This window comes from Micropterus salmoides, unplaced genomic scaffold (assembly GCF_014851395.1).
Source record: "Micropterus salmoides isolate LMB-PRFRI ecotype aquatic unplaced genomic scaffold, ASM1485139v1 Ms_hic_scaffold_18, whole genome shotgun sequence".
In the NCBI taxonomy this organism is placed as follows: domain Eukaryota; kingdom Metazoa; phylum Chordata; class Actinopteri; order Centrarchiformes; family Centrarchidae; genus Micropterus; species Micropterus salmoides.
Genome location: NW_024040928.1, coordinates 13337085 through 13363989, shown reverse-complemented (window position 1 = coordinate 13363989; position 26905 = coordinate 13337085). Strand labels below are relative to the sequence as shown.

General features: G+C 40.9%; 1 protein-coding gene across 2 annotated transcripts; it reads right to left on the bottom strand.

Moving 5' to 3' along the window:
- LOC119908867 (cAMP-specific 3',5'-cyclic phosphodiesterase 7B-like) lies at positions 1 to 26035 on the bottom strand. Of its 2 annotated transcripts, XM_038726779.1 has the most exons (13): positions 25767 to 26035; positions 20390 to 20450; positions 12668 to 12757; positions 12049 to 12212; positions 11860 to 11923; positions 11548 to 11643; positions 10114 to 10214; positions 6846 to 6977; positions 6632 to 6723; positions 6055 to 6199; positions 5795 to 5891; positions 3487 to 3567; positions 1 to 3372 (listed from the first exon to the last, which is right to left on the bottom strand). In XM_038726779.1, the coding sequence occupies exons 1-13, from the start codon at positions 25785 to 25787 to the stop codon at positions 3158 to 3160; spliced, it is 1359 nt and encodes a 452-aa protein (XP_038582707.1). In that variant the 5' UTR covers positions 25788 to 26035; the 3' UTR covers positions 1 to 3157. The 2 variants fall into 2 exon arrangements, with proteins under 2 accessions (XP_038582707.1, XP_038582706.1); XM_038726778.1 differs by lacking the exons at positions 20390 to 20450; positions 25767 to 26035 and adding an exon at positions 16613 to 17344.
- Positions 26036 to 26905: the final 870 nt, after the last annotated feature.

Below are 26905 nucleotides of genomic sequence, written 5' to 3'. Positions count from 1 at the left end.
TCGGATGTTAATTGTAAAACATTTATTTTATTGTTCACAGTGCTCAGAGGCTGGTTGTCAGGACAAACGTATACAGTCAAGAAGTCAGATGACCCATTCAAACACCAAAATACAGAGATTCAGATTAGACAAGTCAGTCTTGTTTGGATCACTTGATAGAACACAGCGCAAACATCTCTATCAACTCATGCACTGTTAGTTATGGCTACTAATAACAGTACAAAAATTAATTTTGGATATCATTGGCTTCATTTGAAGGGTCCCATTCAAAAAGTCTGTAATAATTACTAAGTAGATTCTTTTTTTTCTCCGAAGACATTAAGGTAGCATTTACTTTAGCTATCTCCTGCTATCAGTAGCGATCTGTACCCCGAGAGAACAGAAATCTGAACGTAAAATTTCATATGATATGACTGAAAGCTACTTAATGGATCTTATGGTGACATATTATTTCTCAGCTGCTGGTTAAGAATGAACTTTGAAAAACATAGATAAGAGGTGCTTGAAGTATTCAGAGAAAACAGAAATTTGAACATCTACATCTCCACAACTAAGTGGACAGTGTGGTGAGATCTGTTAAATTTTTCACATGGTGTATCTGCCTCAGTGGGACCCGCTTTTAATTTTGCAGGTCAAAAAAAGAAAAGCATACTGTTCGATTACTACCGGGGCACTGGGATGGGTTATTCTTTCAGACCATCAGGTGACTAACTCAACTACCTCTGTCATAGTTTACAGACATATTAGTATTCCTGTTAAATTTTGCCCATTAGTTGTGTCTGATCTGATGATAATCACAGTCACTGATTTTGTGAAAGTAACTTCTTTTTAATAAGATTATAATTATATTGAGTCTGGCATAATAATCACTTCGGCATAAAAATGTTTATTAAACACATACAGTAAATATTTGTACTTGTTAGTGAAACCAGTATGGCTCAGTAAACCTGTATCAGTGCTGATTCAGAGAGGTATCGAAATACAAGGCAGCCTGACGCCTCCTGTCTCAACTAGGTCTACAATGCGGCAGTAATAAACGGTGTGCACTTAATAGTGTTACATAGAGTGGGAGTTACAGCAAAGCCAATGGAGTGCTATAGCGAAGACATGACTGATTTGCTTATTAATTTACCAGAGCTATAGATAGATATGAATATGTCTGCTTTCTTACAACTTGGCCAGGACTTAACTTTATTGCACTGCACACAGTTACTTTTAAAAATAAACCTTCAGAAATGCATCATATATTGTTAATTTTTTTTAGATAATTGTCAATATTTGAGGTGTGATAACTTTAAAATATACATTTTATATAGAATATACTGTGTGTTAGCTGGGTTGTTAGAATCATAAAGCTCAGGTTATTCCTCTATAGTTCAGGGAAGACGTGGGGGCCGGGGCCTCTGTTAGCACCGTGTGCACAGCCTCGGCAGTGCCGTTGTGAATCTTAAATGTGACAATTGTAACTATACATATTTAGTGGTTAAAAAAAAATTCTGTTTTATATCAGTACAGCTTACACTTGGACCAACTAGCGTTTACAAATACTTTATATACAGTTTATATCAGTTTCACCATTGAAATTACACATGTACAGTATAATTTAAGATTGTATATATTTTTAATAATGAATGACCGTATATACTTTTCTGTAAGAGACATTTTAATTGTCTTGAATCTCACTGCAGGACATAGTGAATTACATATTATAATTAGAGGTATTTGCAATTACTAATTGGCCCAAGTCTGTTCATGACATAAGATGCAGTGCACACAGTGCCTGCAGTATGTGTAAAAAGAAAGTAATCTAAATGCATTAGAGAGGTAACAGAGCAGTGAGATGATGTGTCAGAACAGTACATTGGCACCTTGGCAATGATGAATGGGTATAAGACAAAATCTGACCCTGATACTGGGTGAAAGATCAAACAGGAAACAAGCTGCTACAGTACTGTGTGTGTGTGTGTGTGTGTGTGTGTGTGTGTGTGTGTGTGTGTGTGTGTGTGTGTGTGTGTGTGTTTCAGTATGCTGGTATGGCTGAAAAACAAACAGGCAGAAATGAAGTATAAGAAAGCTTGTTCACAGACAGACCAAGTTGCTGTTAAGGCCTTGTTGTATATGAGCTTGTAAAGAGAGGTTATCTGATACATAAATGTACCCATTAAGTTGTTTTTAAGGTCACACCAGTATAAGAGTTACATTTCCCAATATCCACACCCAGTAAAAAGGTTAATACATTGCTGAGATTTTGGCATGTGAAGTGCTGAGGTTTTATGTCACAGTAAGTACAGATTATACTGTTCATAACAATACATGAACACAAACACTTGGCTCTTGTTTGTGTTCTCCACATCGGTGAGTTTGCTCAAGTCCAGAAAAACCATCAAGCTGACTTTGTGTCAGTCATTATTTTGTATCGGCCTATTCAGTCAGTCTTACAAGTTACACCATTAAAACAGAATACATTTTACAGTACCTTGACATACCAACTTAGTGCTTGAGTTAAAAACGCATGTCAGTGAAAAGTAGATAAGTGAGACACTTGTAAGAAAGAGCATCTAATATAAGTGAAAGCTGTACAAAAAGAGGAAAAGTGAAAAGAGCTTAATGCAGTATGTCTTGTCTAAAAGTTTAAAAAGCATAATATAGTGGATATATTCCTCTTTTTCTATTATTTATTTTATGTCATCTTTTCCAGCACAGCCCAGCTGACTTGTATATAATTTTGGATTTTTCATTACTGTTCTAGCAGCATTGTGCAAACAATATTTGTCTTCACTGATCCCTCCTCTTTCATTAGCCACAACCTTTTAATAGTATTCCTGCTTTTCTCAGATAGTTTGATATATCACAGGGTCAAAGAGAAAGGCATAACTTTATCAAATTGGCATATATTTACTAAGATTATCCTCCATCTGCCCAACCTTGAATCTCTCCATCTTATTTTTCCCCCCTGCAGGGCTATAATCCTCTGCTCCAGCAGAGGGAGCCATTTCTCATGAATCCAAGCCAGACTCCCTTCCAGTGCTCCCACTTTCAGAAGCTGCGAACAACCAGCAGTGGGAGAAAATCTGCTGGAGAACCAACAAGGAGGTGGTTAAACACTCCTCCTCCGTTCACAAAGGGAGATAAAACGCCTCAAGAAACAAGATGGAGATTAAGGGATGTCTTCCCCCTTTCCTCCTCCTTCAGGCACGGGCTCCTCAGAATGAGGTTGTTTTTGCATGTCTGAAGGTGTGTGCGCATATCGCAGTTGGCTCCAGCGGGCCTTGTTCTTGTGCAAATGACCCATCATGGTCTGGCTGAGCGAGCTGGGCTCGGTGAAGCGGTACCACTCCTCAAACAGAGGCTCCACAATGTAGGAGATGAACCCTGAGAAAAACACAAAGGCGTCTCCTAGTAAGTTGTGGAACATCTTCAGTCAGGGATACATGATGACATCGTATACAGTTCTGGGTGTATGCAAGTGTGTACACAAGTACTCACCTATCTGAATGGCTGGGACAGAGTCAGCCTGCTGGTTACATAGAGGACTTATCTCCAAGTCAATCTTTCTCTCCAGGTCACCTTTCAGGATAAAGACACAATTCAGAAAACAGTATCCACATGAATAAAAGACAAGCAATAACTAATTATGAGGCTGATGCAGACCATCATACAATCTTTAGGGTAATAACTTAACACACTAAAATGCTAGGGAACCTGAGAATTTTATAAGCTGTTCAAACATCAATGACAGCCAGAATCATCTCATATCTGAGTTATCGTAATTTTCAGTTTTTTTTACTTGTAAATAGCATTCACCTAAAAATCCAAGTCTTGGAGATGTAGATTAAGAAAACTTATGATATATCCGACTTGGTGCTTAATAATACAAAAGTCCCTGAAAACCAAACAAACACGGATGCCTGACATCTGTTTTTCAAGAAAATATACACCAAATTTATTAGTTATTGTTACAGTTAGCAGTATTATTAACCCTCACACAGCCAACTCTGCAGTCATATAAACATGTTGACAAACATGTTTGTTAACGTGGGAAAATTCCTCATCCCTACCATCCATCCCATACAATGTCAATGCAGAATAAGCCTTTAAAGTTTCCTTCAATCATCTTTTAACATAAAGCAAAGGGAAATGTGGTCTTACTTAAGGAAAATTTGCTCTTAAGATAATTCTCCTGTGAAATTGAGACTATAAATAATTTCCGCTGTACTAACAAAGTATGTAATGGTATTTAATGGTATTTAGACCAGAAAAGCATCAGTTACTTCTGAGTATTTTCCTGTTAACTGAAATTCTGCTGTCTGAGATTCCTCAGGTCTGATAGCTCCGGAGGGTGAGGAGCTTGGTTTTGAAAATTTCAAATGACTGTTGGGCCAACGACAGGACAACTATCTTAACAAAAGTTTACTGGGCCATCTTGTTTCTGTTTTCTTCAGTAATGTTGAAAGGGAAGACGTCTCCAACCTCTCAATTTTCTTTATGGAGGACGGCGTGTCAGTCCTGCAGGTGCTTTGCTCAATTGGTTTTGTTAGCACCGCTCTGTACCATCGCTTGCATATGGGCTTGCTTGTATCATTTGCCAGCATCCATTCACAAAGTGACGAGTAGGGCTGAAACGATTCAATGATTAATAAAATGCATCGACACAAATTCCTTGCATCGATGCTTCGTTTAAAACTATTTAGCACACTGTTTCGCACGGACATTTATAGCGGTCGCACATCATGCTTACACTGTGAACACCACGTAATTATAATGAAGCTGTTTGCAAAGTGGAGGAAGAGAGAGAAAATAGCGAGGGACAAAGAAGAAAGTATCCAAAGTATGGGATTATTTCAAGCTAAAGAAAACAACAACAACTCTGTAATGTTACCGTCCGTCCACCATAAAACGAAACTTATGTCGCCTCGGCAACAGCACGACGGCGCCTGATAAGAAAGAAGCCGGTGTTCTGCCAGCGGACCACAGACAAGTTAACAGTAACTGCAACTTTGGCATTTAACTGAAATCATGACTGATTTTTGAGTTGAAGGCTAGCCAAAGTAAGCCGCAGACCTCAGCTGTAAATGTACACACATGCGTTTGTTGTTGTTCTTTTTGGGCCGTGAGGTGTAACCTCACAGTCAAGAGATAACTAGGTGTTGGGGAGCTGCACCTTTTAACTCACCCCCAGCTCTCTCTGTACCTCAGACAATCCCTGCTACCTGCATGTGCTAATCCATCCTTTCACCCATATTCTTTGTCTTTATAATTGCCATCTTTATAATATCAAACAACAGCTGTTTCGTGTGCAGGATCGATCATTTCCCGTTTCACATTTCACGTGTTTTCTTGACAAAACATGGTTTGGAGCCGCTGCCGCCTCCAAGAAAAAGTAGCTACTTCTTAAATGGCTCATCCATGAATCGTTGAAATAATCTATAGAAGCTTTGAATACTAAAATCATCTTTAGCTGCAGCCCTAGTGACGAGTACTAGCCAATCACAGCACAGTAGGGTGGGACAAGTCGAAAAGGCAGTCAAAAAATAAAGCGAGTCAAGACGAGAAGATGGCACTATGAGTGAGAGGAGGCGGGGCTATGTGGGCACTGCTGCAGTGTGTGTGTGTCAACTCGCTATCAGGGAGAAGAGATCTTGAGGATGTGCATTTTCAGTATCGATACTGAAGAAAATGAGTAGAAAAACCGTCTAAAATATTCGCAATCGATATTTATCAGAAACTCGATATTTTTGACAACACTACTTCTTATATTGATAATCTATTTCAACTGAAAGGACACTTTACTCACCCTGTCTGTAGAATTCCTCACACACCCTCTCACTCCACTGTCTGCTCAGCTCCCAAACCCGACACGGATTACAGATGTCCGCACACTTCAGAGCAATCTGAAGGCAAAGAGAGAGGGATTCACACATACTGTACTGTGTAGCTATGCTAGTTTTGCTATTTAAATAAATGCATAATGCAAGTTATTCAATGACATACATATTATAATTTTTGTGAAAATTTCATGGATATGCTGTACTGTCAGGTGGGTGTGAAGCATACCTGCAGTATGAAATGCCTGTGTGAAGTGAGTTGAAGATCTAAGTCCTGGTTGTCCAGATGTTCTCTGAAGGTCAACAGGAACTCGTTCTGCCTGCTGATGTCTGTAGCCAGGATGAGAGAGCCCAGCTGCTGCTCCATGTCCTGCCTGCAGAGTAGAGGGGGACACCACTGAGCCAAAACAACAAAACTACTAATGCTATGGTAATTTCTGATTCTACCTGCACCCCAGCAACAGCTACAGGTTTAGGAATATGCTGTACATTTGCTTGTAACTTATAAAAGGCGGTCCACTTTCTATACCTTTTTACAGCTGTGTGCTAATTGGAGAGAAGACCCTGACCTTTCAGAGGAGGCTGGTAGATGAAAGGAGATTATGTCACCAAATCCATAATGATCAAATATACTGATGTGAGTACAAAGCACTGACAAGGTTATTTTACAACTGGTTAAAATTTGTCTTGATCAGAATTCTTCAATGACCAAAGGAGTAAGTGATGTGTTTCTGTAAAAAATCTCAAGAATTGATATCAGCCTTAAAAATGCACAGACTCTGGTGTGCGTGTGTGTGTGTACTTACGACATGTCAGCAGGCAGGTGGGACAGCAGTCCTGACTCTCGCAGCATGCCCACTGTGGATCTCCAGTGGTGACTCTCCAGCACAGACGTGTTCTGTACACGGACGGGTAACATCCAGAGCGTGTTAGAAACAGACTTGGTTACAGACCGGACACTAAACATGCCACACATGTGTTAACCCACACACAGACACATATCAGCACGCCCGTGTGTACCTGGTAGAGGGATGCCAGGTGGTGTCGGGTCTTGATGAGGAAGGGCTGGTTGACCCCTGGATGGTCCACGTCGTGGGCCGCTGCTGCCATCAGACCCAGGAACACGTCCAGAGGACTCAGCTGCTCTGCCAGCTACAACATACGAAAAGTTCACAGGGAAATGGTTGTTCCTTGTGTAGGAAGGACACTTGCACACATTTCGAATGAAACTTTGAAAAACTTTTCTTCAAAGATTCAAGAGAGACACCATGAAGAGCTGAATTTACAGTGTTTATCCTGATTAGCATCCGGTTTCTTCATTATTGTCACCTTGTCAGTTTTTCAATGATGATGGATACAAAGACAGTGAATATTTTATTTTTTGTGGGTCTTCTCCAATACATTAAATTTTAAATGAAGGGTGTTCGAAGGTGTTCATGTTGGTGAACAGTGCAGGACTTGAGCCCTTTAATTCTTAGATATATATAGTACTGGGTTAAAAAAAAAAGCTTTGATTTCTACATCATCAGGGCCCAGTTGTTCAAAAGTAATCAGATTGGATTTCGGCTATTGGATTGGATCAAATCTTGAAAATGGGCTGTTCCAAAAAACTTTCAGTTTGTGTTGTTCAAAACTTTTTAGTAGGATCGGGATCCTTTTGATCCAAAAAAAAACCAACAAAAAAAACAGGATTACCCTGATCCCAACAGAAGGGTGGATTCAGGGTGGATTTTAAGAACAAAATGTCATAACCTTTTTAAATTTTCCACATAATACAACATTTTAAGAACTGCATTCCTTATTGCACATCCAGTCAGTCCATCCTTCTGAGATCGCCTCCTAAAAGCTTCTCTCTGAATGATCTTGGACAACACATGCTCAAAATATCCAGTGTTATCTGTGAATAATGTACAGTGAGGAAAATAAGTATTTGAACACCCTGCTATTTTGCAAGTTCTCCCACTTAGAAATCATGGAGGGGTCTGAAATTGTCATCGTAGGTGCATGTCCACTGTGAGAGACATAATCTAAAAAAAAAAAAATCCAGAAATCACAATGTATGATTTTTTAACTATTTATTTGTATGATACAGCTGCAAATAAGTATTTGAACACCTGAGAAAATCAATGTTAATATTTGGTACAGAAGCCTTTGTTTGCAATTACAGAGGTCAAACGTTTCCTGTAGATTTTCACTGCAGGAGGGATTTTGGCCCACTCCTCCACACAGATCTTCTCTAGATCAGTCAGGTTTCTGGGCTGTCGCTGAGAAACACGGAGTTTGAGCTCCCTCCAAAGATTCTCTATTGGGTTTAGGTCTGGAGACTGGCTAGGCCACGCCTGAACCTTGATATGCTTCTTACAGAGCCACTCCTTGGTTATCCTGGCTGTGTGCTTCATTCATCGTTGGAAGATCCGGCCTCGACCCATCTTCAATGCTCTAACTGAGGGAAGGAGGTTGTTCCCCAAAATCTCGCAATACACGGCCCCGGTCATCCTCTCCTTAATACAGTGCAGTCGCCCTGTCCCATGTGCAGAAAAACACCCCCAAAGCATGATGCTACCACCCCCATGCTTCACAGTAGGGATGGTGTTCTTGGGATGGTACTCATCATTCTTCTTCCTCCAAACACTGTTAGTGGAATTATGACCAAAAAGTTCTATTTTGGTCTCATCTGACCACATGACTTTCTCCCATGACTCCTCTGGATCATCCAAATGGTCATTTGCAAACTGAAGATGGGCCTTGACATGTGCTGGTTTAAGCAGGGGAACCTTCCGTGCCATGCATGATTTCAAACCATGACGTCTTAGTGTATTACCAACAGTAACCTTGGAAACGGTGGTCCCAGCTCTTTTCTGGTCATTGGCCAGCTCCTCCCGTGTAGTTCTGGGCTGATTTCTCACCTTTCTTAGGATCATTGAGACCCCACGAGGTGAGATCTTGCATGGAGCCCCAGTCCGAGGGAGATTGACAGTCATGTTTAGCTTCGTCCATTTTCTAATGATCGCTCCAACAGTGGACCTTTTTTCACCAAGCTGCTTGGCTATTTCCCCGTAGCCCTTTCCAGCCTTGTGGAGGTGTACAAGTTTGTCTCTAGTGTCTTTGGACAGCTCTTTGGTCTTGGCCATGTTAGTAGTTGGATTCTTACTGATTGTATGGGGTGGACAGGTGTCTTTATGCAGCTAACGACCTCAAACAGGTGCATCTAATTTAGGATAATAAATGGAGTGGAGGTGGACATTTTGAAGGCAGACTAACAGGTCTTTGAGAGACAGAATTCTAGCTGATAGACAGGTGTTCAAATACTTATTTGCAGCTGTATCATACAAATAAATAGTTAAAAAAATCATACATTGTGATTTCTGTATATATATATTTTTTTTAGATTATGTCTCTCACAGTGGACATGCACCTACGATGACAATTTCAGACCCCTCCATGATTTCTAAGTGGGAGAACTTGCAAAATAGCAGGGTGTTCAAATACTTATTTTCCTCACTGTATATTTGTTGTGGCTCAGATGGGGGGTCTGATTGTTTAAAGAAATTGAAAACGAAAGGAAATGTGTTATCGTAGCGACTGGGCCCAGATGAGCACTTTTAACATCCTCAAATTTGCTCCTAAACTCCTAATATTTTATTATTATGATTCAGGAAAGTTCTGATTGTGTTTTAATTTTTTTTTTCAACTGTATAAGTCTCTGCGACCCTGTACACAGGATAAGCGGTTGACGACGGATGGATGGATGGAACTGTATAAGTAAAATAGGTAAACTAAGTATATTTACCTCTGAAAAAAAACTCCAACAGTGACACAGTTCAACACTGGCCTCCATTTCTGTACACTCATAATTATGGACTTTCATTCGTCATCAATAAAGGACAAAATGGCATATTGATCAGAGAATCTTATATTGTGAGCGTCTGCTTGTTATCTTCAACACATCGTGTGCTGTGTTGGATTCAATTTATGTAAGTGCTTTTAACAAAATAGGTGCATCCCTAAGTGTCTTAAAGGGCAGCAAAGGACACAAAAGCAATTACGGTATAAAAGGAAAGATGCAGAGACACTTAATCTGGTCAGAGGGGTTCAGGGATTTTCTCCAGGCTGTCGATGGATGTGTTGTTGTGTCTAAGTGAGCAGGAATGATCCCTCAGGAAGAGAAGCTAATAGAATATGTCAAGGAGAGGCTAAGGCCTAGTGAAGACTTATAGTTTGTGCGTGTGTGTGTGCGCGAGTGAGAGAGGTGGGCAGAGGGAGGGGTAAATACAGCATTATTCATTACCTTGGGCTCCTTCAGGTAGCAGTACATGGCTTGAGTGACATCAGCAGCATGAACAGCATTGTGATAGGGATTCTGGGAGTGGTAGTCGTCTTGAACCATGCCTGGCAAACACACAAAGATAACCCAATTAAAAGTTCCCATTTTTATCTGATCTTTTGGCAACACTGCTGAAACTGTCATGTAAATGCATTTATTTCTTCAGAGAAGAGGCTTCAGTGGAATAGGTACAATCCAGTTTACATGCCAAGACTTTAGCTTAAAGGTTCAGTGTGTAAGATGTAGTAGCATCTAGTGGTGAGGGTTGTGAATTGCAACATTCTATCCAGCCTACCCCTAAGAGGGTAAGAGCGCTACGGTGTCTGACACAGCACAAAAGATGTCTCTTCTGAGACAGCAGAGAGTGGCCAGTCAAGATATTAGGTTTCTTTAGGTATATTTATTAAGAAATTATCTTTACTTAATTATTCAATAAAACCATATATTATTGCAACTTTGCCACAACTGTATGATTGAACTGGTTAATTAAGTATTATCATAGATGTATTGCTAAACAACTACATATGTACTTTATTTCTTTGTAAAGATGGATTCAGACTATAGCTGCACAAAACGTGGTGCTTTCGTTTTCTTCTGCCGTTTTTAGATGCAAAGCCTCTCTATGAGTTGTAGGTGAAACTCATTACCAGGATCATGATTAGCTAGGCTCGCTCCAACACGCTGTATGCAGTCATGTGATTCTGATGACACTTGATATTCAAAATGAGGCATGAAGGGATGGAGTAAAGCCCGTACTGTGCTAGTTACTGTTTGTTCATTGTATTGTCTCAGTCAACATGTGTGTGAAATCTGCAATCAATCCAATTCATTCATAAAAGTGACATCACAATCTCTCCTGCTTTCATGAGTAATGGTATTGAATAATACCCTTCTATGTAAAAAAGGTCATCACTTAATCGTTGTATCACATTAAACATCGGTCTGAAATTTTATCATAATTACTGCATCAATTCCTTAGTTATGGCCAAAAATGTGTTAGTCAAGGTAATTTTGAGGTCACAGTGACCTTGACCTTTGTCTACCAAATTCAAATTGCTGGTGCCAAATCTAAAGAAGTTCCCTGTCCTTCCTGGGATATTGCGAGAATTTAACGGACGGATGGATATGTATACTTTCTGTAGTGAGGGTATTTGCCGTGCATGTACATGTAAATGATCAGTTTGCAGGCAGTGAACATCAATTACTAAATTCAAGTTACATATTCTGCTAATAACAGAACTAGTCTAAAAATGTATAAAGTTGCCAAAGTGTCTAGCAAATCTCTAAAGTCATGAGCCTAAAATGTTGATGAAAATTGTGATACACTTTTACATCTCTTCTTGCGGGAGAGAAAAGAGGGGAGAGGGAGGATGGGTATAGTCTGTCACACTTCCTTACCAAGAAACCTGTGTAGTTTGACCATGTCCAGCTGGAAGTGGTGAATGAGACCGTAGACATTGAATAGATGGCACATCAGAGTCACCAGGCTGTTACCTAACACACAAAACCATTCAAGAAAAAAACTTTTTTAGCGCAGTAAGTCAATTATCTGAAAATTTGATTTTATAGTACATAATGTATGTGATCACTGTATTATGAGAGAAAAAACAACATCACCTTCTAAAAACACACAATTAGTTCAAGTGAAGGCATTTGGTATGTGAGGGACAACATCTGTTGAATTTTAAGCAACACAAAAAGCCATCTTACCATTTGTAAGACGGTCAAAGAGGAAAATGTCAAAGTTCCATGTGCCTACTTTTGATAGCATGTGCTGTAACGAAAGACAAGTTGTAATCAGAACTGATCCGTGATTCACACCTAACACGTATGCAATACAGCGAGCTATGCCGGTACCTGTACCATTTGCACAGCTGTTTGGGCTGCGAGTGTTCTTACCACAGCTTGTCCCAGGTAGTCATCGTCCAGCAGGTGCAGTGACCCTGGGGTGTGGGGCACCAACCCCCTGAGCAGCCTGGAGGCGTGGCAGTATCTCTGAAAGCTCAGCAGACGCTTCACCTTTCTCCTGGTGCCGGACTCTACCTCCCCCTGCTGGGTACTGGCTGAAAGTTCAAATGATTCACATTACCTTGCAGACATTCCTGAATTGTATGCGGCTCTGTTAAAGGACTAGGATTTTTGGAATTGAGCAGTTTCGTACTTCATCAGGCAAGTAGACAAATGTTTCTCTTGACGCAAATTTAAGGCTCAAGTACCCTGATTCTGTCCCCGAGCTGTGTTCAGAGACAAGCATTTCCCATAATCCAAAATCAAAATGCTGATAATTACCTGCATCACATATTAGTAGCCACATCAACAAAATTATTAGCTGTTTAATAATTATTATACATGTGGGTAAATCTGGCACATGGATTATTGTAGGAGCTTTCTTATAATCTGTCAGAGATTTTTTTATATCAGGTTGTGTCCCTTAATTTATGTACAGAACTCACTTTAACAGCTTTATTAAAGTCATTACATTGAGTAGTTTTGTATTTAAATGTGTCAGAAGACTTACTTTTGAGGATTCGCAGGTCAATCAGCGGGTAGGAGCCTCGTCTCTCAACCAGCAACACACCAGCATGACTAGTGTTCAGTCTGCCATCAGCTGCAAACGGACAAAGAAAGAGGGGAGGAAAAGGAGCGGGGGGGGGGGGATTAAGGAAGAAATATAAATATTTGGAGGCATTACTGATGTTCTGTTGTGGCTACTTTTACAAACATGCTAACAAGATCCATGAATCAAACTTTCCAGGAGGAAGGAGAGAGAAGAAGGCAGTGTTTAGACTAGAGAAGAGGAAACAGAGGAAGAATCAAGCAAAAGGTTGATGGCTAGACGACAAGCAGGAGTGATGAGAGAATAACTGAGCAAAGTGTTCTCCAGTGCTGTGAATTGATGTTCAACATAATCAGCCTCAAAAAAGCAGATCTAGAGACATTCTTAAATCAGCCTCAATGAAACAAGAGGATCTTTGACATCGCTGAATCACCAGGACATCATGTGGATTTCACGCCATGGTGCAGCTGTTATGGTGCATATCTGAACATATTTTACTGATCAGACTGCTGCATTGACTGCGTATATTCTGCTCATACAATAATTATTCTTGTTTTTCCTGTAGTTTTACAGCGATGCTGATTGGTTAGAGTGGTTCATTTTGCAGCATAGGTATCAGGGCTTGTGGTTCATAACCTGTGTGTATTATAACCAACGATTAAACAGAAGGAGTTGCTTTTCTGCTATAAAAAAAAGGTGTTTGATTCTATAACATGATAGGCACCATTTAAACAACTTAAATGTTTTCTTGTGAAGAAAAGGAAATGAATATTAGTCGTGCTTATGTATTTCTGACACTTTTTCCCCCTTGAATCCTTGAATACTGTCTCTGTTTAAAATGCGCAGTTCACATACCCTGCGGCCAGTGACAAGAAGACACAACAGAACTAGGTCCTAAGTCACAGTGCACATGCACACACAGGCAATTTACACTTGAATAAACTAAATGGGAATACTGAATAATTTACAGATCAGATGCGAGGAACTGGAGCGTATTATGTCCCTGAGGTGCCCAATTCACATCACCTCTGTGACTCCCGCTTATGAGAGCAGCTAAACTACCTGTTAATGGGTTTAAAGTCACTGTGGTAACTCCCTCAGTTTGCCAGATCTTGCCCTGGAAGTGCAGGTTGCCAAAGGGGCAGGCCGAGTTTGCGGGCAGGTGTTGTGGTTTTGGTAAATGTGTGTGTGCGCTGTGTAAGCCACCCACATTTGGTGGAAAAGTGCCATCATTCCCTATTTATGCATCTTATAGTCTAACAAACAAATATAAACTGCTTGGGGGGGAAGTGACTCAGCCTTGTGAGGCAGAAGAGTCCTGGCTGCCGGCCTAGTTGAAGCAAGAAAAGGGGGAAAGCCTCGTTGCTTTTTTATTATCCTGCATGGTCGTGGGCGAAAAGCGGAGGAAATTCATCATCTGGAAAAAACACCACAGTAATACACACACACACACACCACCCCCTGGCTCTCTTCCTTTACTCAAGCCATCTCTCCATACTTCTATTTTATATGTCACCACATCCCTCATTCCTCCCCTACTTCTGGCTCTTGTCTCCACATCCTTCTCTCTATCCCTTACTACCCACTCAACCTTCCCATCATCCTTCATTCCTTCCTATTCAACAACAACACCCCCTCTCCCTGTCTTGATCCATCACCCCCCCCCCCCCCCCCGGTGGTAAATAGGTCATTGTCTCTGCGCAGCTCAGAAGTGGGTCATTTTGCATGAAAACGTGAATCAGTTACAAAGGGTGTTTAAAGATGTGGCAATGCACACGTGCCTCATCACACACCTGTGCATGACACTCAAAGCGTGCGCACACACACACATGCGCACACACACACACACAAACTCTTGCGAATGAGGTTAAATCCCTGATTCCAAATGCGAAAACAAGATCACACACTTGGCAGACATCACACACACACACACACACACTTAAACACGAGGCACTGATATAAATATGTTCACATGGGTTCATTTGAATCTGTGGGTGTTTACGGCACAAATTGTGCTTTGGGACTGTTTTCAGACACATCACTGCAACACTCGAATACAAACACTTTTAAATACACAGTGGCAGTTTCCTGCTGCCTGCAGCTGCTGCTGCTTTATCCGGATACATAGACACACACAGTGCATCCACACAGCTGGCTGGAATCTCCAGATACAGTTAACTCACTGGCAGTGCTAACACTTTTCTGCATGATTTGGCAGCAAACAAGCCAACATATACTGTATGTTACACTCCAAAGATATGTTGTACTGATTTATATTTGCTTATCCCACCTTTCTTCTAAACACATTGAGGCACACACATTTTCAAGTACTTCAGAACTTAAAGAAAACGTGGCTTCATCTTCTTCTAAATGTACCAGCAGCCTAAATTCCAAAAGATTGTTTAATATCACAGCAAATTAAGAACACCAGCTAATTTGAGGGGCTTCAACAAGTGAATTCTTGGCACTTGGGACGGTTAATTGATTATCAAAATAATCTGCAATAAATATTCTGCCGATTGACTAATCAATAAATTGACTAATCATTTCAACTCAATCACAATCAGAAAAAGTTAACTTTTCATTTTTTTTAAGATTTTTCAGTTGGCCTGTATCCTTGGGATAAAATGCTGAACTCTGAAAGAGTAATTTTTTCTACCCATCTTCACCTATAAACACTGATCTTTTTTTTTTATCCCCTTTCAGTCCTTGCTACAGTAAATGTCAGAATGACTCACTATCACCGCTGACAAGTTATCTCACAGCGTCCCTACACATGTTGTGGTGAGATCAAATATTGCACAGATAGCCTTTCACCCTCTGTCAAGGGTCATCAAATGAACGAGGTCATCACTATGCAGAGGGAAAGTCACAGGAAGTGAAGAGCGTGCATTTGTCCATTTTCCACCTTATGAGTCAGTGCTTGTGCTCAGGTAATTCCCCACAGTGTGAATCATCACTTCGTCATAACTCTTCAAAAGCACATTTATATGTACAATTTTCCAATTTTGTAACCAGCTGATCACTGCTTAAATTATTACTCTGTAAAGACAATGCTTGTCAATCTCAGCATTCACTACTCGTGTTTATATGCTAATATCAAAGTAAAGTCTTCTACTGCATCATGCTCACTAAACGGCGATGACATCACCTTTATCAAAAAACATTTGACAGCTTCAGTCTTGTGTCAATCTGACATTAACAACGACATGATATCAATGTATGAGGCAGAAAGCCTGATGATTAGATCTGGTCATTGTTTTAATGTCAAATCATCCTGTCTCTATTGAAGTCATTCACATCTAACTGTCAACAATGTTACTTTGCGTGGTGTTACACTCCAGAGAGATGGGACAGCTCGACTGATGGTGTCACCTCAGCGTCATCAGTAGAGCTGCAGCTCAGCAGATGTTAACAGAGCTTTATTTAATGGACAGTCTTGGGCTTTACAACCCAAATCCCCCATTTCACTGTCTACTCTGCCTGGGTGTCTGGGCTGCTCTGAACCTCGTCTCGAACTACGTCACTCACAAATCACACACGCACGTAAATATAATGCCAGAGGCGTGCTTGTCAAAAATAATCTGTCACACACACACACACACGTCACCCAGGCATGTTCAAATATTCAAATCCAGGAATTGGTGCACAAAACCACACAAAAACAAGACCACATGTATTCATAATGTGTGGCCTGCCAAAAAACATGAACACTATTTTAAAGAGACAAATGAACAATAAATTAAACACAAATCACTACACAAAGGAGGAAGGATGTCTTTTTTCTACCATGAATGTGTTTTCATGTAGAATACACAGTTGCTGTAAAACATACATTAGACGTTAAATATTTATCAGATATCTGACTCCCATAAGCATGTACATCATGTAGTACGTGAAAGTTACCCTCAAGATGAGCGCTCCTGTCCTCTATGTCATTCTTCACCTCCTCTACCTCTTCCTTCTCTGCTTGTACCCAAGCGCTCTTCTGACTTCTCTCAGGCCCCAGAGGGCCTCCCCTGCGAGCCTTCCAGGCCGCCCTGAGGTGCCGTATGAGGGCAGGAAGCTCCAGGGCCAGCGACAGGCCCCCGCAGGTAACAGGAGGCATCCTGAGAGGCCCCCAGAGCGGTGAACGGGGAGCCTCATCTGGACAGACCCCGACTTCGACCCCAACACCGAGACCGGAGTCCCGCATCCTGAGATCTGGGCCCCAAAGCTCCTCCAACACTGGCATCCTCACTCCAAAAGAAAGCAGATGGATGACGGACAGGTGCAAGGAAAGGAAAGATCAAAGTGAAGGGAGGGTTGAAGCTGAGGAAGGGGAGAGAAAAGACGGTGGTGAAAAAGAGAGTGGGAGAGGAAAAGAGATGGTGGAAGGACAATCTCACTGTCAGGTAGCCATAGGTGAGGAAGAGGAGGACAGACAGAGATAGTAGCAAGTCGGGATGTAGGACAGCAGAATAAAAAAACAGCAGGGAGAGACAGAATCAGCAGCAGGAAGGACAGAGGGACAGGGAAACTGAAAGAGAATGGGTGTGGAGTGATAAAAAAGGTGCAGGGAAAAGAAGCGCTGTAAAGCTCGATGAAAGAAGTGAGAATCTGTCTCTATCCCTCTCTCCCGGAGTCGGCCGCTGACGGTCTGCTGCCTCCTTCTGCCGCATTCTCTCTCCCCGCAACAGTCTCACTCGCGCCAGTGTTGTTGTAGAGTCTGAAAGCCCCTCCCCTCCCCACTTGGAGCTCGCTTACACACTCTCTCACTCTGCCTATGTGCTGCTACCCCGATGGCAGACCAATAGAATTTGTGCAGAGCTTTGGGTTCACGGACAGAGCGCCGTCTCACAGTCAGGTCAGTGGGAAGACAACACATATACGCAGAGTCACACCTTCCCCACATGCATTTCTATAACACACAGGAACACTTTTGTACAGACTTTGCATATAAAAGCAGTTAAGAGCATCAGAATAATAAAAAGTAGAGAAAGAAGCCCGTCAGAATTTACCAGAGCCCAAGGTGATGCCTTCATGTTGACTCCAAAAAATAAAGGCTTCAAATAACAATGATATAAAACCGAGAAAAGCAGGAAATCCTCACATTTGAGAGGCTTGAACCTGAAACTATTTTTTTTGTGAATTTACATAAACAATCATTTTGGTGTCTAATTGTGCACATTTATTTAACCTTTTACACAAACACCTTGTTTCCAGACACACTGAATAAATAACATATTGCCACAGGAGCAGCCTCCATTGGAACAGAATATTTAGCTTGAAGGTAAAACAAGGTACAAGCTGTGAGTCACCCCTCATTAAGGATTCACTGGAATAGAAACACTTTGGCGGGTTTGATTTATTTGTTCTGAATTCTCCTGTCCATGTGACTAACCAGCCTTGGGCTTAAACGCAACTAGGGTTCCTGATAGAAGCAGAAGGACACGTTGTGATTGAAACATTAAATTATTGGAAGCTCAAAGAAATGTCAAAGATGGCCTCTAAACTAAAGACTAAATTGTGCTCTGCAGAGTCTCAGAGTCAGAGTCCGATTCAGCCTTAACTGAATCAGTTTTAACGCAGATAAACTGAACATCCGTTTGGGACTGAAACCACTCTCTTCTTGTTGTCCTTAGATGTCACACCAAAGGCTTTCCTATGGCTGCCTAAAAGATCAGATATTAATTAACATGAATACAATTAGGTGAATGTATGAAGTAAATAAGATGCATGCGTTCCTCTTTACATACACGTAATCATGAAGGATGCAGTGCTATAACCATTAGATTTTTCCAGGGAAATGTTCCCTTGAGAAACAGTCACACGCAGACGAAAGTACTGATACACACACACACACATACACACACACACACACACAAACACACAGGCAGCCACATAGCCTTGAACGTCATACATTAGACACAAGAAGTCGATTGCAAGGAATCATGAGACAAAGAGCGCTAAGATAAAAGATACAGGCTGTGAGAAACCGTGAGAGAGGCAGTGAGACGTAAGTGATTCAGTGGAAATGCACCGTGGCTATGTATGATCAGTGTACAGTTGTTTTGTTGTAGCTCTGATCAGCAATTCATATTGTAGTGTAAAATATTGTTTTTCCGTCAGGTGTAGCGATATCATGACAAATAAAGCACGTCCCTTCCTCAATTTCTTCCTTTAAGCTGTGAACACACCTTAAGATTATTGAAACCTACAACGACTACATACTTCACCTAAGACCTTTTTCACCAACATGCTTGCATGTTTGTTTGTCTTCACAGTCACATATTGAAAGACAACATGTTTCTGATTACAGTCACGATACTAGTTAACCCCTGAAATCCTGCGGGAACATGAATTCTCATGTGTTTCTGTACCAAACCTCCATCAAAACGAATTTATGATGCAGTTGTGTGTGGAAAAGGGAAACGAACAGGGAAAATGCAACATTTGAAGGTGGAGGTGGGTGAGCTTTTTAAGAACGAGGTGAACTTGGGGTGAGCTCTGCACTTAAACCTGATGAACTGGATTATACAATTATTCTCACTCACGAAACATTGCACTGCTTGACTTTTTGGTCTCTGTTTGTTTCCATCATGTTCTCTTCTGCTAGGCGACATCGGCTATGCTCCTTCCCATCGTAAAAATGGCATCATTATGTTAGACTGAAACAGTGCCAAAGACAGCGAAACTACCCCTATTTATTTTAACCAGTAAAACAAAATTATAAAACCTGTACTGTAAAATACAATATGTGACTTTGATAGATGTGAATGTGTGAATAAAGCTGAAAGAGAACAGTAGCAGCAAAGAAACGGAGCCAAGGTTCGTAACTGTGTGAATGTGTGAAAAGAGAGCATGTGACAGGGAAAGTAAGAAACAATGATACAGTGATAAAAGCACAGAATTAGAGGGAGAAAGATATCAGACAGTAGACAAGGTCAGTGGGAGTCTAGATGAGTAAACTTGGGAGTCAGCCAGTGGACTGCTGGCTCCAATGATCCCTTCCTCCCTCTCAGACTCTCAGACACACACACACAAACACACGAGATGCCCAGTATGGAGTACGACTGAGCACTCAGCATGTGTGTGTGAGTGGCAAAGTCTTACTTTTGATTCCCTTCAATGAAGCCACAGGTCACATTTTCTGGCAGGTGGTAGCAGAGGGTCAGCCAGTGACTGAAATGGCCGGTCTAAAGAAAACTCTGGCAAGTGTTTGTATCTACATTACTGCTTTTTTGTGCATGTGCATTATGAATAATGAGTAATGTTTAAGGCTGCTTCAAACTTGCACACAACTAAGCACTTTTTCAGGGAACTTTTAAACAACTTTGACTTTAATATGGAGAAGAAAAAGCTTTAGCTACATTTCAAGGTCTGAAACTGTAGTTATGATAAACAGCTACATTTTAGTCTCCAGTCCAGACACTACTTCACCCATGACTGGAGTAAAACACTTAACACTTGCGTACAGGCTTCTCAACTAGGTGGGTTCAGATTTATTACTTACTTACTTCAAATTGACAGAGATAGCAGAAATATGCCTCCATGTTTCACAGAGATTAGGCCAAACATTAATTACAGTCTGAAGCACTGTTAGCAAATATTAGGACACATTCAGCACCATCAATTTGCAGCTAACTATATATATTAACAACCTTTTGCACTGAGGTATTCAGGTCAGTTAAGAGTTCTTACCCAGCATGCGAACTTGCGTGGCATTCTGCTCCGACCTTTTAAATGCGACTGCTCCACACCTCTGTGGCAGAGAGAAAGAGAGGCTGAGATTAACATTACAACACCCCAAAATACACACTGCTATCAAAGAGCATCAATGGGCCTCGCTAATAAATAGAAACTGTGCGAAAAGTCATGGTGACCCCTCTTTGCAAGGCTTCACATACCTCTTTCACTCTAGTGTGCCATTCCGCCAGCCTGTACTGTACCCACAAGCCCTCAATACCTACAGGAGACTTTAACTTTACATTTCGTCTTCTATTCTTTCACATGTAAGCAACATTAAAACATATAAATTAGTTTTTCATTAAGATACGAATTCTGATTAAATGATTATGTGTGTAAAAATCAAATAACTTAATCTAGGGCGCTTAACTTAGGCAAATATATGATGTCAGTCAGTGTAATTCACTGTTTTATATCCTTTGCACGTTTTTAGTCCACTAAATAGTTACAATGGGGATGTTTCACAATTTATGTCACCTTCATTCGTTTGGTAGTAAATCAAAAACTAAGTCATGCTTTTGGAACTGGAGTAAAAGCATCTGTTTAAAGACAAGGCTATTCTTCATCTTAGTGAGCAAAATAGGGTAAGTGCATTTAGCGACAGTGGCATCTGCCGTTCTAGTAGCAACATGTCTGTGTCTTGGCCAACAACACTGAATAAGTGGGTCAGGCATAAACTGGCAAGGATTTGCACATTAATCACATGCTTCCACATGGTTGGTCCTCATGGTCAGGGTCTTAGTCATCTTTTTTTTTGTCATTTTCTTTCAGACGTGTTTGTTTCAAATCCCAGTTTTTTATTTAAATACTGATGACAGACAGACATGCTGCTTTTCTCACATTTATCTGCTCACTCTCCCCTAACATAATACTGCTGGGGGATTTTCATATACATATGGACAATACCACTAATGCATATACAAGGGAATTTACATCTTGCCTGGACAGTTTTGGATTGAAGCAACATATTCACTTTCCCACTCACTCCAAAGGTCGTGTTTTGGACTTGGTTTGCTGCTCTGGTGTCACTCCTCATGGTTGCACTGCAGCTGACCTCCCCATTTCTGATCACATGTTAATTTCTTTTAATGTCAACTTAACACTATCCAAAATAAAACTGCCACGTGTCATTTCATTCAGAAATATTAAGGACATTAATTTAAACACTCTCTACTGAAATTGACTGCCGCCCCATTATAAACTGTTTTTCCAACCCTGATGATCTGGTTTTTCATTACAACGATGGCCTACAAAACATTTTAAATTCTCTGGCTCCTTTAAAAACCCGGACTGTTTCCTTCACCCATTCTGCCCCATGGTTTACATCAGAACTACGCCAGCTCAAGGTAAAAGGTCGTCGCCTGGAACCCCTTTACAAGAAAACTGGACTCGTTGTGCACCAAGAAATGTACAAAAACCACATTCTCCACTACAAGGATGCTCTTTCTACAGCCAAATCCATCTATTATGCAGATATAATCAGTTCAGGCGAAGGTAATACCAGAACCCTGTTCTCTATGGTCAACAACATAATACAACCACCGGACTCTCTTGCATCTCATCTGTACTCATCTGCTTACTGTAACTCCTTAATGTCATTTTCTTATTCTAAAGTGAACAAGATTCGCCAGCAACTGACTACTAATACCTCTCACAGTCTGGCTTTTTCAGTTCACGCACTGGTCACATCCCGCATTGATTATTGTAATTCTCTTCTCGTTGGTCTTCCACTCAAATCCATACATAAACTTCAACTGGTTCAGAACTCTGCAGCCCGTATCCTCACCAGAACCCCTTCTATTAATCACATTACTCCTGTCCTTCAGCAGCTTCATTGGCTTCCAGTTAAATACCGCATTGATTTCAAAACTCTGCTCCTGACCTTCAAGGCCATTCACAACCTCGCTCCTCGGTACCTTACTGACCTCCTTCATATTAACACACCCACCCATACTCTTAGGTCATCTTCTTCTATTCACCTCACTGTACCTCCTGCTCGTTTGACCACCATGGGGTTCAGAGCCTTCAGCTACTCTGCCCCTCGTTTCTGGAACTCTCTTCCACCAGACATTTGCAACATTGACTCGCTTTCCATTTTGAAATCCCACCTGAAAACACATCTTTTTAAACTGGCATATCCCACATGATCACTCTTCCTCAATCTTTGTTTCCAGTTGTTTTGTACCCTGATTTTATGCACTGTAATTATAGTTGTTAATTTTATCGATTATTGCTGTACTGTTTTATTATGTTTTGTAAAGTGACCTTCAGCGTTCAGAAAGGCAACCTATAAATAAAATATATTATTATTATTATTATTATTATTATTACTACACACACACACACAGTCCCTGGCTACTGTATAGTAAACTTAAGTACCGGGTTGAACCCTCCTTTGCCTTCATAACTGCTTTAATTCTTCGTGGCTTTCAACAAGGTGTCCTCAGAGACTTTGGTCCATATTGACATAGCATCACGCAGTTGCTGCAGATTTGTCGGCTGCACATCAATGATGCCAATCTCCTGTTCCACCACATCCCAAAGGTGCTCTGTTGCATTGGTCAGCAACAATACTCAGGTAGGCCCACACCGTTACACCACCACCACCAGCACCGTCAATACAAGGCAGGATGGATCTATGCTTTCATGTTGATCAAGCGAAATTCTGACCCTAAAAAAAAAGTTTCCTGTTCTTAGCTGACAGGAGCGGCACAAGGTGTGGTCTTCTGCTGCGGTTGCCCATCTGCTTCAAGGTTTGACATGTTGTGTGTTCAGAGATGGTATTCTGCATACCTTGGTTATAATGAGTGGTTATTTAGGTTACTGTTGCCTTTCTGTCATCTCAAACTATTCTGCCCATTCTCCTTTGACCTCTGACATCAACAAGGCATATTCATCCACACAATGCACGCTCACTGGATATTCTCTCTTTTTCAGTCTATTCTCTGTAAATCCTGGAGATGGTTGTGCATGAAAATCCCAGTAGATCAGCAGTTTCTGAAATACTCAGATCAGCCCGTCTGCAACCAACAACCATGCCACGTTCAAAGTCAATTAAATCCCCTTTCTTTCCCATTCTGATGCTCGGTTTGACCTTCAGCCAGTTGTCTTGACCATGTCTACATGTATGCTTTGAGTTGCTGCCATTTGATTGGCTGATTAGCTATTTGTGTTAACAAGCCATTGAACAGTACCAAATAAAGTGGCCCATTTGTTTGGCAACTGAGATTGAAAGAAGAGTCATATCAAGCCTCCATTTGTGAGTCCTTCTGTTGTATCACTCCTAATCTACGCAAAGCAATATGTTGTGTGTGTTGAGTGCTGACAGACACATATTTCCCATCAACAGTCCTGACAATACCATGCCCATCTCTTTCTGACATATTTACATCATTGTGATAATCTGTCACTGTTCCGCGAGATGAGGCCAGTTCCTAAGGCTAATTACAACCCAAAGTCCTGCACTGTAGTTCAGGCAGACGCAGCTCGGCACATTTCCCAATTGAGGTCATCTATTTATAATAGCAAGTAATGGCTATAATAGTTATAATGGCACAACATCTGTGTGCAAGAGCGAGGGTGGACTGAGTGCACTAAGCAGCGTCATTCAGAGACACATGAAGGCAAAGACAAAGACACATACACATTTGATTGAAACAAGGCATCCCAGCTGACGTGATGGACACATAACAAATCATCTGTCTTATCACACAATGTTCAGTGTTACCCCTCTGGAGGAAAACAGTCATACAAGTGTACCTTGAGTAGGAGGATTTGCATCTAAATCTGCACACTGTTGTTTCCTGGCAGGCAGGAAACAGGTGGATGGAGACAAACCAGAGGCAATGATGCTTCACTCATCCAGCCCACATGGCTATATGTTTAGGAAGCCCTCTGTCAAATGTTTTTCCAAATGTCCATGATCTCTAGCTCAATGCTCACATCATTATTCACATCAACTGGGCAGCTCTCAAGTTAATCACTCTGTTTCATCTCTCTTTGTCTTTGTTTAAGGCTAGCTGTTTAAACTGGGCAGATCTGTTCACCGTCTCCCTTGTGTCCACTGAACTGGCATAAAATATGTTTTGGAATTTTAATTTGGAATATAATGTACATTGCTGATGCACAGTGTTGCAGTGATACATATCTTCTGTGCAATAACTATCTATTTTCACACAAAAACACAAGAAATGTGTATAAGTTGATTCAAATGTGGTTGAGAGATTACACAAAACTCCCATTTATATTTAAAAAAGAAATGTAAACACATGTTACTTAAAATTTTAAATATGGAAGGGCGGAGACGCAAGTACAGAACAAAACAACAGAGGTATTAGTTGGGGATACGCTCTCCAACAAATAACAAGTGCTCAATTAAAATATTAGCTAACAGAAAAAAAAAGTCTACAATGCATTAGGTTATGCCAACTGAGCCATCTCCAGGACAACCAAGCAAACTTGAAACCATGAGATGTGTTCTTAAACAAAAAAAAAGTTGGTCACCGGACCTTGAGTTAATTTGTTTCCAAGTTCAAGAATGAGCCTTGTGTTCTCTAAAAAGCTAGGAAGTGAACCTTCAGCTAAGATTTGTCTTACAAACTACTGTTTAAGCTCAAGAAAGAAGTTTCACGCTCAAAATGCAAATTTGTTTTACATATCAAAGCACCTCTATGTGTATTTTAACTGTAAATATAAACAATAAACCCGCTGGTTACCACAATCAAGTTCTTCCACAACCACTTTACCTGGACATATTGTGCTTATTAAGATATCTTATTAAGCATCCATAACTGTTTTAATAAATATAGCATATAAACAAAAACCCAAGCTCCTTCCTTATAATGCATCATAGGTGCCTCCTCTTATGTGGTCTGCAGTATCCAAGCTGCAGGTTGGCTGCTGTAGAGCTGTCACATTGACGTGACACACTGAAGTAATACACAAGGCCTACTGTAGTCCATCACTGGGGCTTATTAAAAGGATATATATAATTGAAGAAGTGGAAAAATATTCCTGCCATAAAAAAACAAGGTCACGATAAACTCACTACAAAACATTTTAGTCACTATGACAACATACATATTGGAATTTCATAACGCCGCAGCACACATAAAGTAGTCTATACTTCAATACGATCAGTTTAAACTCTAGTCTGAGCACTAAAAACACTTTCCTTACAGTAGCATATGAATGTCTGTAATGTAATGTGTTTTTTGTTTTGGTTTAGCCAGGCCTATTCCAAAACAACTCTCTCTGTGAACAAACCTGTGCGCGTGTGTGTCATTTAGGAGGCACGCAGCTCTTATAGCTGTAAAAGTCACAGTCTACATACCTCGACCATTAAACAGGACATTTAACCATCGTGGCCGCTCCTGGACAGCAAGTGAATGCGACGGAAGCAGGCGCGTGCGGAGCGTTTTCATGTCACGGGAAGCGCACGAGTGAGTGAACCGCATGCAGCAAGACGAAAGGTGACTGCGCCCTAGCTGACACCAAACTAACTATTTCATCCTCCTACCGCGGTTCTGTCTTAACTTCCTCACACTGTCAGGACAGTGTCGGCTTTTTAAAAGGTAAGGTGAAGTTGGCGTTTCCCTCCGCCGCGTCTCTCCGCGTGCCGCGTGTATGACTTGGTTGTGAGCCGCAGAGAGAGGGGAGGGGAGGGGCTGGTTGTAGCATCACAGGGGTGGGGCTTGTGGGGATGAAGACGGTCACTGATTTGAGTAGCCTACACTTTATAGTCCTCAGTAAATGGTCCTTTAATTTGGAATATTATGACTGGAAGAATGAAGAGTGTGAGGGACATTGTTTGCAAGGAGTATCTCCCAAGTAAAAGGATCTGAAATAGAGCGAGGGCCAGATCAATCCACTAGAGGGACACAAGAGCTGTGGGACCATGTTGACCCTCCAAACACCCGCCATTTCTTGGAGCTCTGCGCATTGTATTTAAATTAGATAGATGTAATTCCTTTGTGGTAACTTGTGTAAACACAAATGTATTTTGCAAACTGCAGCATGCAAGTGAAATGGGCTATACTGAAACACTACAGGCCTCAGGGCCTTCACAAGAAAAATGCAGGTGGCGCCATAAAGCCCATCATTTCAGTTCATATTGTGTTTTTGTGGTGCATACAGTATTAACAAGAAAAATACCTAGTTGATAATCCAGCCTATCATGGAATGGCTTATTAGTTTACGTTTGTGGAACCAGATGAAAATGAATACAAAGAGACTTGACTGAAACACTGCAGCAAACTTTAATGAATTGAACTACCAGTTGGTTTAAACATAATATTGGAACACACTGATACTACTGCTGCAGTTTTAATGGCCATTTGGATAGTGAACAGGCCGTCATTACTTCCTTTTGAAGAACAAGAATTGGTTGTTATTTTGCATTGTATGTATAAAAAAAAAAAAAAAAAAAAAAAAAAACTACAAAAGACAAGCAACTTAGCCACCATATGCTTA